This window comes from Nymphalis io, chromosome 19, assembly GCF_905147045.1.
Source record: "Nymphalis io chromosome 19, ilAglIoxx1.1, whole genome shotgun sequence".
NCBI classification, from domain to species: domain Eukaryota; kingdom Metazoa; phylum Arthropoda; class Insecta; order Lepidoptera; family Nymphalidae; genus Nymphalis; species Nymphalis io.
This window is the reverse complement of record NC_065906.1, coordinates 1,035,421-1,047,696: the sequence shown is the minus strand read 5'-3', so window position 1 is coordinate 1,047,696 and position 12,276 is coordinate 1,035,421. Positions and strand designations below refer to the sequence as shown.

General features: G+C 32.8%; 1 protein-coding gene across 6 annotated transcripts in view; it reads left to right on the top strand.

The window, feature by feature from the left end:
* LOC126775891 (homeobox protein homothorax) overlaps positions 1-7,102 on the top strand; it is a 258,601-nt gene extending 251,499 nt beyond the window's left edge. For 3 of the 6 annotated variants that reach the window (XM_050498054.1, XM_050498053.1, XM_050498052.1), the window contains 2 exons: positions 4,287-4,461; positions 4,788-7,102. In XM_050498054.1, the coding sequence (XP_050354011.1) occupies positions 4,287-4,444 (158 nt within the window). In that variant the 3' untranslated portion in view covers positions 4,445-4,461; positions 4,788-7,102. Of the gene's footprint in view, positions 1-4,271; positions 4,462-4,787 lie in introns of all 6 variants that reach the window. The other 3 variants (XM_050498050.1, XM_050498051.1, XM_050498049.1) reach the window with 1 other exon arrangement.
* Positions 7,103-12,276: the final 5,174 nt, after the last annotated feature.

Genomic DNA, 12,276 nt, shown 5'->3' with positions numbered 1-12,276 from the left:
TTAGCAGTTCGATCATCATTACATCTATCAGTTTTTAATAGAAGGATAATTTCAGTGACGCTAACGATGTAAAATATCCTCAATGAATACATATAGAAGCCGTAATTAATCTTCGAAACAACCATTACCTTTGTGACAAGCTATCTAGGTACGTCCGATGACTACCAGCTCACCTGTCGACGCACACATCGACACCGCACGCAAACTCCGCAAGCTAATGAATTTATTATAAGAGCATAAATTGCACTCTGATGCGTCGCCATTACCGGTCGAGTCTGTAAATTACAATTCGTGCAGCCGACTATTTCCGACCAATCGTTTATCCAGCTTTTCGCGGATTAAACTGACGGCCAGCAGTTTATTAAAAACGTAAAACACGCCTGTTATTGACTCATTAGCGAGTTCTGTAATGATGACTGGCGGAGAGTGCATCAAAGGAAATTCGTTCGGAACCACGCACATCGGATGGTTAATGAAGTTGTAAAGCACGCCTATTAGCAGGTGTAAATAAATATTCACAGTTTATCGTAGTACACTTTCTATTATCTTGATTAATAATTTTTAAAACTTAGAAATGTTTTAAACTTAAACGTAGAAACGAAATAAATGTCGACCCCTTTTTTCAACATACAAGAGATACGTTGAATAATGTTGGCATACGTAAAACAAAACAACTGCTGCTTACAAATAAAACACTTAAAATGCTTTTCGCAGCCACAAAGAAACATTGACAAATCATTAAGAAAAAAAAATACACTACTAAAGTCCTGCAGTGAAGATGTACGCACCAGGAATACATAAACAGCGAGGCGATTGGAAAAGCTGCTGGCTCGCTTGACCGCAGGAAATGCGGTGGCCATTTTCTTCAGCCGATTGCCAAAACAATTTTCCATCTACCCTCCCTTTTCCATTTTCCGTCGTCGGCAAACTTGGCGGCATCCGCCGGGAATATTTAGAATTCTGCCCCTGCTTTATACCCTGCCTGTTTTAGAGTGCAACAGCGCCGCCAAAAGTCTGTCGCCCTTGTACTTAAGACAATGAACGAAACAATATTCCGCGGAATAGGCGAATATTATACGGACTTTATTTATAACGGCTCTTAAGATGATTGAATTTGTATGAAAGTTGAATATACAAAGATAATTTCAACCATTATTTTAATATCGAATAAGATCATGGCTAACATTAATTTAACGAATCATTAGAGCGACCGCAACTTTCTCGGCAAGACTTAATCGGTCCGTAATTACCGAGATAATGTCATACTTAATTAACGATGATACCAAAAGGACATCAGTATAACATTTTTGAATTTCGCGTGAACACGTAATAAACCGCAATTATACTAATTATGACTATTTTTTAATTTAAAACTAATGAAATACGAGATTTGAAGACTAAATTGCCTTCCACATCTATAAAAGAGAAAAATGACATCCTCAGAGCAAGTGGGCCGTGTCTCCCGTGCTCGAGGAGCAGGAAACAATAACAAGTCCCCGGGCATGGGGCTGCGGTACCAGGAAACTATGATTTAGTGAGCGATAATATTCGTCTTCAATGTTTTAGCCTAGGTTATGCACTATTGCTCTTTTCATCAACGATTTGAACGAATGAATGAAAAAAAAACATACAATGTAAAATCATTTAAAGTTAGATCTTTATCTTTGACGTTAAGATAACGATAATTAAATTAAAAAAATAAGCAAAAACAATGTAGTGTAAAATTATTTTAAATCTAAAAACATAACAAGGTTTTGTTGTAATGATAATAAAATTTTATGTACGTGATAATTATTTTTATTATATATATATAACAAACAAGTTTAATTATTAAACAGCGCATGAAGTGATCGCGTGACCGATTCGAACTGCTACTTAAAACACTTATGAATTACCCGTACTGTAATATTTTCTATAAGCCAAGCGTGAAATGATATTATTAAAAATTAAAACGAACGAAATAATTCATTTCATATGGACAATTAAAGGTTAGTTTACAATTAATGTATTTAATCTTCAGTAAAACCATTTTTTTTTTTGTATATAAACTAACGGACATACAGCATTGTACACAATTCAAATATTTCAACAAATGCATTTCAAAACAGTGTTAGTACAAGACTATACTTTCAATAGCGTTCACGTAGTTCGCAAGCTTTTAGGCAATAAGATTAAAAGCAAAGTAATCGCCAGTACGAGTAAGCACTTCTATTTTTACCTTTCCACCAGGGTACCCTAAAAAAATAAGATTCCGTAGCGCTCTCGGCGATTGTTGTACTGAACGCATTAATATTCTGCAGCGGAGGAAAAGCGCTGTAGCGCTGTTAAAAAGAAAAAATTACCACTTTTTCGAATTGCTTCGCTTCGGATGAAGTATTGTATTTTATCGGCAAAAAATATAATGCACTGTTTATTAGAATTATTGTTGTTTATTATTTATACTGATTTTCATATTTTTTCATCTTTAAATTATGTGTGAAGTACAAAATGTAGTAAGCTGTATAATTCCTCGCGTATAACATTATATTATGAGTTATTTGGTTTATGTACTATAACTTACAATATAATAAATATAGGTATATTATAACTGTCAAAATAATTTTAGAACATGTTTTTAATTGCGCACTTAATGTTTGGCTTTTGATGAATTCCAACAGATTATAGTTAATTATGTAATTTATAATGGATGAATAAATTATACCTTTTCTTGAGAATTTAAAGCTTCATGGGATACGTGTGTGATAGGTTAGACGACTAATAACATTAAAACTATTATAATAAAGTTTTATAAATTATTCTAAATATCATTACTAAAAACAAATTATTATTTTAAGATTTACGGTATTAACGTTGCTCAAGTGATGTTTAGTTAAACACTGATAAAATTTCGTTCTTTCTGTCATTGTTGATTTGACATTCGAATAAAGAAGACATTATTTTTTTTTTTATAGAATAGGAAGGTGGACGAGCATATGGGCCACCTGATGGTAAGTGGTCACCAAACGCCCTTAGAAATTGGCATTGTAAGAAATGTCAATAATGTTCAACTAATCTCCTGCTACAAAAGTTTTAATATTATAAAAGAAATCAACTAGTAACAATATCGATATCAGAGAACCACACCAGTGGATTCCTTAAAAAACCTATTCTTAAAAGTCATTCCGATCACAACATTAGTCCGTGTTTGTGCCGAACGAAGCAATGGCGCGTGCCACCATAAAGGCCCCACGAGGAAGACGGAAATCGGCGTCAATAATGGACGAACACCATTAGTTTACGATTGATAATCCCCTTGGATATATTGCGATCGGAAGGCATAACAGTTTTGTGGTAAAATTGAGCGGATTCGATGCCCAACTTGACAATTGTGAGCGTTATTTTTTTAGGTATTTTTTTCGTGTCGACAAAACTAATTTTACTGTCAGCTTTATTGCGTATAGGAAAACTTATTTTATAAAGGAAATCGTATATTGGCGCACAATAACAATCTTTACATGTATGTTATACATAAAGCTGGCATTCTTATTTATATTAACTATGTGGCTAAGAGCCGAGGTGACCCAGTGGTTATAAAGCGTGACTATTAACCGATGGTTGCGGTTTCGAATCCGGGCAACCAATGAGTTTACATTTGTGTGTATAATTAATTTCGTGCTTAGCTGGTGTTGGATAAAATGTTGCAATATGTGTATCCACAAACATTAAAGCAACGTGATATAAACCTCGAGACCAAGAAAAGGTGAGGCTTTTGCTCAACAATGGGACATTTCAGAAATGTCACAATCTCCGAATTTTTCTAATATAACAAATACACTTATAATACAGTAAATATTATATACAGTCCTATATCATTAATTAAAATTATTTTAAAGTAATATTAATTTTTATATTGACATATTTATTTATTACAATGATGACCATAGTGCTGGTTTGTAACGAAATGCTTAACTTATATAAATTCATTCCCATAAGTCGTTTGTAAGTGCTTGTAACATGTTACTTCCTGAACACTACTCGTGTACCCAGCGGGGAGGATGGGGTAACATAACCTTTTCCTTAGATATCATATTTAAATTATTAATTTATGGTACAAATATATCATACTATATAAGTGAGAACTCCTTATGCATAATTTCCAAGGACAAATTGAATAGTTTCTACGTGTAACGTTTTTAACACAAACGGTATTTCACTTTTGAGACTTATTCATTTAAATATGAAAAAATAATGATAAAGCAGAACACGTAGAGCAGTTCTAATTAACCATGCAGTTTTCTACCCGGCAGTGTTTCCGCACGCGGGTCCCAGCGGCGCGTACAGCCCGGAGGCCACCATGGGCTACATGATGGACGGGCAACAGATGATGCACAGGCCTCCCACCGACCCAGCCTTCCACCAGGGCTACGCGCACTACCCCGCCGAGTACTACGGCCACCATCTTTAATCCGCGCACTTGTACATGTGAGTATTATTTTTAATTGAACATTAATAAATACCATATGATATTCAATGATTCGTATTACTTACGGAGCATAGAATTATCTACGAGACGTTATTCGTAAGCGTCCTTTACTAGTTATTCATAAGCGATCTACTGATGACGATTCGTTAAATATGAAATAATTAATAAACACGTTTTATGTAGACTAAACGGTCTACATAAAACGTGTTTATTAATTATTATAAATTATAAGACAATGTGTTCATAAACCGATTCTTAAATTCATGTATATATGTTGTATGTTATAATAAATAATATAATTCTAATAAAATGATTATCTTTTCAGATATGAATGACACATCGTTCGGCCTTAGTCGGGCGAGCCGAGGCCGAATACGCGAACACGAACAAGGCGCCCGAGCCGCCCCGCGCGGCCCATGCGCTTGCGCACACGTGATACGAATAAACAGGAGAACGATGCTAAATGTACATAAAGCGAAACATTTTGTAATATTTGAAACAGTATACGATCTCCTAAATTAAGATTGAAAGTCAACTTTAATGTTTAAATTAATGTAAATTAACGCGAAGTGACTCTATGGACGCTGTAATATACAACTGTGACCATCTTATATAAATAATGCAGTTTTATCACTCGGAAACATAGGAGCAAAGAGGAATGTAACAATAAAAAAAAACAGTTTGATAGTTATCGTATAAATATTTATAGCTAATTGTGTATTGTTATTACGTAAATATAAATAAATAATTAATTAGTTGTAAGTTGTACCTATCACTGGAAGTACTGGACGCGGACGTCTTAAATTGAGGTTTTGTTTTACATCGCTGTCTTTGTAGTTGAATAGATTGTTTTCTGTGTTTTCTGCGGGACATACGATTGAGGATAGTGGCTGAAGTAACCGGCTGATTCAAATTGAAGTGAGACGAGGCCGAGTGCCGCTGTTAAGTACATCGCCTCCGTACGGCCTCAACGTACATTGGGATCAACCATCGTTTACTTTAAATATTTAATCACAACAAAACGCAAACAGTAATTAATTCGATCGTAAAGCTCAAAACGTACGTCTAAGGAAATGTCAATTTGCACGGAGAATATTTTGATTAACCAGTTTTAGATTTTTGCTTTACAGGTAAACTACATATCTTCGAAATATATATATTATATTATAGTATATATTTATTATATATTGGTATTGGATATCATAGTTTCACCTTGCCTTGGTGTTCAATAATGTAGCACAATTTGCAACCAACGTATACGATAAATTAAATGATATTTTACAATGTTGAAAACGATGAGATTTTTAGCTGTATTTTGTCTTGATACCTGACATTGCCTTCTACTTTAAAGAAGATCTAATGTTTAAAAATCACGTTAGACGCTACAGTAATGTAGTATTTCAATAACACAAACAAATACGAGTATACAATTTTAAACGTGTCACGTCATGTGAAATTGATGTTGTTATCTAAAAACGCGCCAAAATTTAAGTTGAATTCATTACGTCAGTTGAATTTGACAGGTGCGTGGCGCGTTTTTTGACAACGAATAAGTTCCGTGGGGTTGTCGTGATGAAAAAAAATTTACTTTTACTATTTTGTTATCTGTATTTTATATTTATCTATATAGTGTATTATCCACGGAACCAAAAGAGATATTTTAGTCTTTTCAAGAAATCAAGGGTAATATATAATTACCAGCCTTAAGCCAAGTATACGAATGGAGCTTTTTAAAATTTGATGAATAAAAAATTTGAAAATGGTATTAGCTACGGTTAACTGCGTATTCGGAAAAGTTATCCGAAACAAGCTTTATTCTAGTGTAACCACGATTCTTTGTAAATGCGCTGCGTTTGTTTCTATTTATAAAATATATATATATAAAGTAATAATGATTAATAAAAAAATAAAATAAAAATAACCAGATTACTGCAATTAATATTTACGTTACTTATAATGTGTTTTTGTTTATTAGATCACAAATTGCCGTAGGTTGAATGGTATAATACATTCGCCTATTCGGATAGGAAATAGTAAATAAAAAACAACGATAACAGAAACAAACGCAACGCATACAGTTTTTAGAAATATATTTGTTAATTTTTGTAAATAAACATCAATAAATCGTTTCTCTATGTAAAAACTGTTTATTTTCAATAAATTTTCAGTATTAAAAATTGATTTCGACATGAAAAACTATACGATATCATCAATGGACTTTGTTACTCTCCTATATTATTGTTAATGCAATCCTTGTAATATATTTTATTAAGAGGAAAGTCTTAAATAGTAGTTATTAGGTATTAATGTATGAATTGAAGAATTTTATTTTGATTTTCTCTTTATTATATGTATATGTACAATAAATTTGAGTTTGGAGGTCACGAAGTATTGTAAATATAGAAACTAATACGAAAAATTCACGTCTCGCAGCGTCTCAACTTAACTGAAAATATGTTTAATAAAAAATTTCTACATATATATTTGTATTGTATAATTATTGACGTTGTATCGTATTATGTATTATTTACATGAACAATTTGATCGAACATAAAATATCTAAACGCTGACGGGACGATGCGGAAGAAACGTGTCGGCATTATGAATGCTACGAATTGTGTAAAAAATATTAAAAAACTAAAAAAAAAACTTTTTTGTTTCATTTTTGTATCACTTAACATTTCGAAACCCGATATATACATATATAATTAATTAGTTAACAAATAATTTAGTCTAGATTTACTGTTTACACTTACATGGATTGGGTTCTAAGATTTAAGAGCCTACAGAAAAATTGATTTAAAAAAACTTATAGAAACAAACCTTCGTATACCTATTCCATGAAAACCTTTACGAGATTAAACTGGTTTCATTAAAAGTATAATTCAATCGGTTGTGTGGAGCTTTCTTAAAAGTCTAGTTGTCTACGTGCAAATACGTGACAGCTCAGCACTTTCTTTCCTCTGTTTGTCAACCGATATTAACGATCCATATTATTAATCAAATGGAGAAGATAAAAAAACTGCTTAATTTTTTAAATAATGATCTAATAGTACACATACATATGGCATAATATATTGGCTACCGAAATACTAAAATTAATTAATTATCCAATATGTATTTACAAATTATTGGAATTTAGAGTATAAAACTATCTTTATATCGTAATGGATTTAAGGATAACTTTATGTAAGGGAACAAATAGGTAGTAAAAATTATTTGAGTGCGACAAAAGTCAATTTCGAAGATCGAAGTTGCGTGAAAAGGTTTTATATTTATTGATTCAAAATTAAACTTTTTTGACAGTAAAATAATGGAGACTAGGTTCTCATATCACATATTGAGTTGCATTCGCTCGTTGTTATTTGGGAAACCAATCATTAAAATTTAAGTTTTCTCTCGACCTCTCTCCTCTTCAATCCTCTCAATGATTCTTATTGTAGCAGTGTTGCACTCCTAACGATATTTTCTTAAGACTAATTTAAAAAATGCAATTTACAGAATTAAGCAAACCAATAAAGCATTTATACATTTTCAAACTATAATTAATTAAAGTTTATATCTATTGTTAATTAGATTAGTCTTATTTTTAACTTGGTTCCGTACCATTTAAACCATATTTATCTATCATTAATATAAAAAAATGTTAGTGATGAAAATAGAGAACAATTAAATTTCATTGGTGTTGCAAGATTAAAAAAACTACAACAAAAAATAATGACTGATTAAATTGGTAATCTGTAATTAACAAAACTATTTAAAGTACCAGGGCGACAAAGACGTGAAGTGGTGTTTGTGCCGTTGCTACGTTCCGTAGCGTCGTAGCGTCGTAGCGGGCGTGGCGCCTCGAAAATGGCGGCCGACAGTGAGTAATGGCACGCTGGGACGGGTCCAGTGACGCGTGCCGCAGGGCTGTCGCTTGATTACTTTTTATTTCAATATTTAATGAGTAGAGGCGCTCGTAATTGTGTAATATGTGATATCCTCTTGATTACTGTTTCAGGGATATTACCCATAAAATATATGAAAAAATAATAATATCTACGGATATATCAGCTATCAACATTCAACAAGACTATTGAAATCTCAATATATATATATACTTTATTAAGCGCAACTAATATTTACATTCAATATACATATTTTTTATCGTTAAAACATTTTCATTGTCTTAAATCATTAAGCTATCTTATGATGTTATACACATAATCAATCACTATATTTATAGAAAATACTCTGTGCATCGTGGCATATGTGTTAGGTCCCTTACGATACTCAGCCTTTACACTGGAGAAACTGTAGGCACATTTAATAACTACTACGTATATATGACTGCCTCGTTGGTCTAGTGACTTGATGTAAGGTCGCAGACACGGAGGCCCTGGGATCAATTCCTAGGTCGGGCCAGTAAAAAGTTATTAGGTTTTTCTGTCGAAAAATTCTCAGTAGCAGCCCGGAAGTTGGAAGTGTATACAATCCTGTGCCTCGGAAAGCACGTAAAGCCGTTGGTCCTGCGCCTATAATCTTTCCGGTCGTGTCGGATTGCCGTCTCATCGGATTATGAGAGTTAAGGAATAGAGAGTGCACCTGTGTTTGCGCACATACTTGTACTTGCACTATAATATCTCCTGCGCAGTTAGCTAATATCTTTTCAGATTGGCCGCCGTGGCCGAAATCGGTCTGGAGGACATTACGTATATATAGCATGTTTTAAGTATATCTACTCAGGTTATCAGTGTCTAAAAACAAATACCACAGATAATAAAATTATCTAAAAATAATATGATTAGATCTGCCAGCCCTACTTTTTTCCTACAACGGAGCACTGTAAGCAACGCACCGATTGTATCGCTCGCGGATGCTCGGAGCGGCCCATTTGTCAACCTTAGCTCCCCACCCTCCTCCACGCTCCCAGCGACAAAAGAAACGCGAGCCTCAGATGAAACTAAAGCTATGCCAATTTATGTCGTCCTGGTAGCGGCAGCTAGTAAGTATCCAGCTGATGCCTTAGTATCTGAAAAAAAATCGAAGAATATTTAGAAAAATAATATAATAAATATTAAAAAATATTCTCTCCTGCTAATTACTGCTTGCACTTGTACTGAAATTTTTTTAATAAAATAAAATATATATTTTTTAAATATTTTCTTAGATTTTTTTTTATTATTATTAGTTAATATTTTTTATTAATACTTTAATTATTAATTTTTCGTCTTAATATAGCTAATAAAAAATTGTATAGAAAATAATAAATATTATATGTATGATAAAGAAAACTTTATAAACAAATATTTATTGTATACAAAATACCAGGGCTCCATGGGAAGCTTTTTTACTTAGTACCAGGGTTATAGAAGCTCAAGGATTAATTCGCTACAGTTTCTTTTTTTAGTGACATGACTTGAATAACTATTATTAACTTCTCTACCAAGCAAACCTGAGAAAGCTCAGGAAAAAAATTGATTTTGCACAAAAACACCGTTTACTCAAATAATTTAAATAGGACTTATTACAAAAAAAAGGACTTATGTGTCGGGTATTAATAAACCTCGTACATGATTATTATCGCACCTGATAGAGTGCATACTGATTGTACTTACTTATTAACCGAATTAAAAAAAAGCAAGTTCTCCATTCATCCCTTATGTGTATGTATGTCCGCGATTTTCTCAAAAACTACTGATCCTATCTGATACCAAGTCGAGGCGATTAACTATCAATTAATTATACTTTTTTTAACTTTAGCTTAAAACAAGTTTTAATACTAGTTAGATAATTAATTTGCATCGTTAATATAAAGTACAGTTAGCAAGTTAATTTTCGGTTCACGATGATCCCTTTCGCAGCAGGTACCAGGGAAGCATGACTACGCAGGCGATTCGCAATTTCCGCGAGGGCTAATTTAAGATAGGCCGCGGGCGACATGTTTATTGGTTAATTAAAGTTTTACGCCGAAACAAATAAATGTTTAAGGAATTGTGTGGTAAGGTAAAGAAATAAATTGTATGATTAAAAAAAAACTTTAAAAAATGTTCTTACATAAATATTTACCAGTCTGGCAAGCATGACATATGTCAAAAATGTATATAAAATTATATTATATATTATATAAATTATAACATAGAAATGGCTTGTGAACTAAAAAACATACACTAAATATTCACTCAACAAACCGAGCTGTGAGTTTCCCGTGCTGTCTGAGGTATCATTTGTATGAAAAATACCGCTAATAATAATTATCATTTACGCAGGAAAGTGTAACTGCGCTCTAGTCAGCTCTCACTGAGCCAGATTGCAATCAAGATGCTGAACCGCAACTGCATTAATCTATGTGAAAATAAAATACGCTGTTGATTACAAGTAAAAATAAATAAATAAATATTTAATATATGAAACGTTAATCCACAAAAATCAAAAGCCGTGATTGAGGGAGTGAGCTGTGAGTGAAGCCTTTCATTTGATATAATAATAATAATAAACTTGATTGTTAAATCATTTTGAGTAAAGCGTAACACTTCTAAGTAACAGATGATATGTATTCTTCAAAACGTCCCATCCAACTTTACCCCAAGATTCTTCGCTAGCTGATATAGCTAATTTCTTTTTTTTTTTGTTGTATACTGTACTTTACGCCTTCTATAGAGTGCCATATTAAATTCAGTGTGACGTCACACGGCATCGGATCGAAACGTAATCGTTACCGCTTTGCCGTTTTCCTATTCTAACACGATGATCCCGTTGCGGTTCGTCGAATTTGGATCGGAATAGAATCGGGAACGTATCGTGACCATTATAAATTGGATTTTGCCATTCTGGGCTAGTGTGCCTTGAATGTCTGCCTTGGCTGACATTCATTCAGGATTACACGATCATGTCATGAGGAAAGTAAGAATTAAGCCCGTGAATGATATGTTTTAATACAAATATACAGTGCAACCTCGATATAACAAATCGGAAGGGAACAATTAAATATTCGTTATATCAAGTAATTCGTTGAACTGAGGTTTGTTACGTTGAGGTTAGGTTGGTCTAAAATTCGTTATAAAGAGATAAAAAAAAAATTTTGTTCACCTCAACATTACGTAATTATCTTGTTATAGCGAACAACTTCTACTAATAAATGATAACACATTTTTATCAAATTACTGTATGTATTTTCTATAACAATTAGGTAGGTAACAATTTTTTTTTCTTACATTAATAGTTAAAATTAAATGCAGTAAAATCCGTAAAAGTAGGTACAAATCTGGATGAGTGCATACATTATGTAGGTAATTTAATGTTAATTGTAAAGATTCGCACAACAAAAATTACGAATTAAAGGTAATCAACAATGTGGTTATAGTTGCTTAATCTCAATTTTGTTCATCTTGATTAGAAAAAAAAGTCATCAATGGTTGTCCGTTTACCACCGGTAAGAGTTATCACATCTAAAGCGCAATCCAATTTCGTGATGGATTTGACTACATCGTCACTAAAACCTCCCTTTTTGAGAAACACAGATTTTATAATATTAAAAGCATTATAAGCATATTTTATTGTGAAGTTATGCTCATCAATTTCACCCCCTTCTGCATTAGTAACCGGCAACACAGATGTGACAATCATCAGCATCAGTTAGTTCTCCACAGACGGCTAAATCATTATCAAAGGTAACGATCAATTGAAAGAAAATTGTAGCCAATTGGGAATCCCAGACTTATTAGCTATGTCTAATTTTTTCGTCATAGGATTTTTGTAACTATAATTAATGATGGTTCGCTTTTCTGTGACCGATAAGGAACACCTTTTACGTTTCTGAGCCATTTCAACTT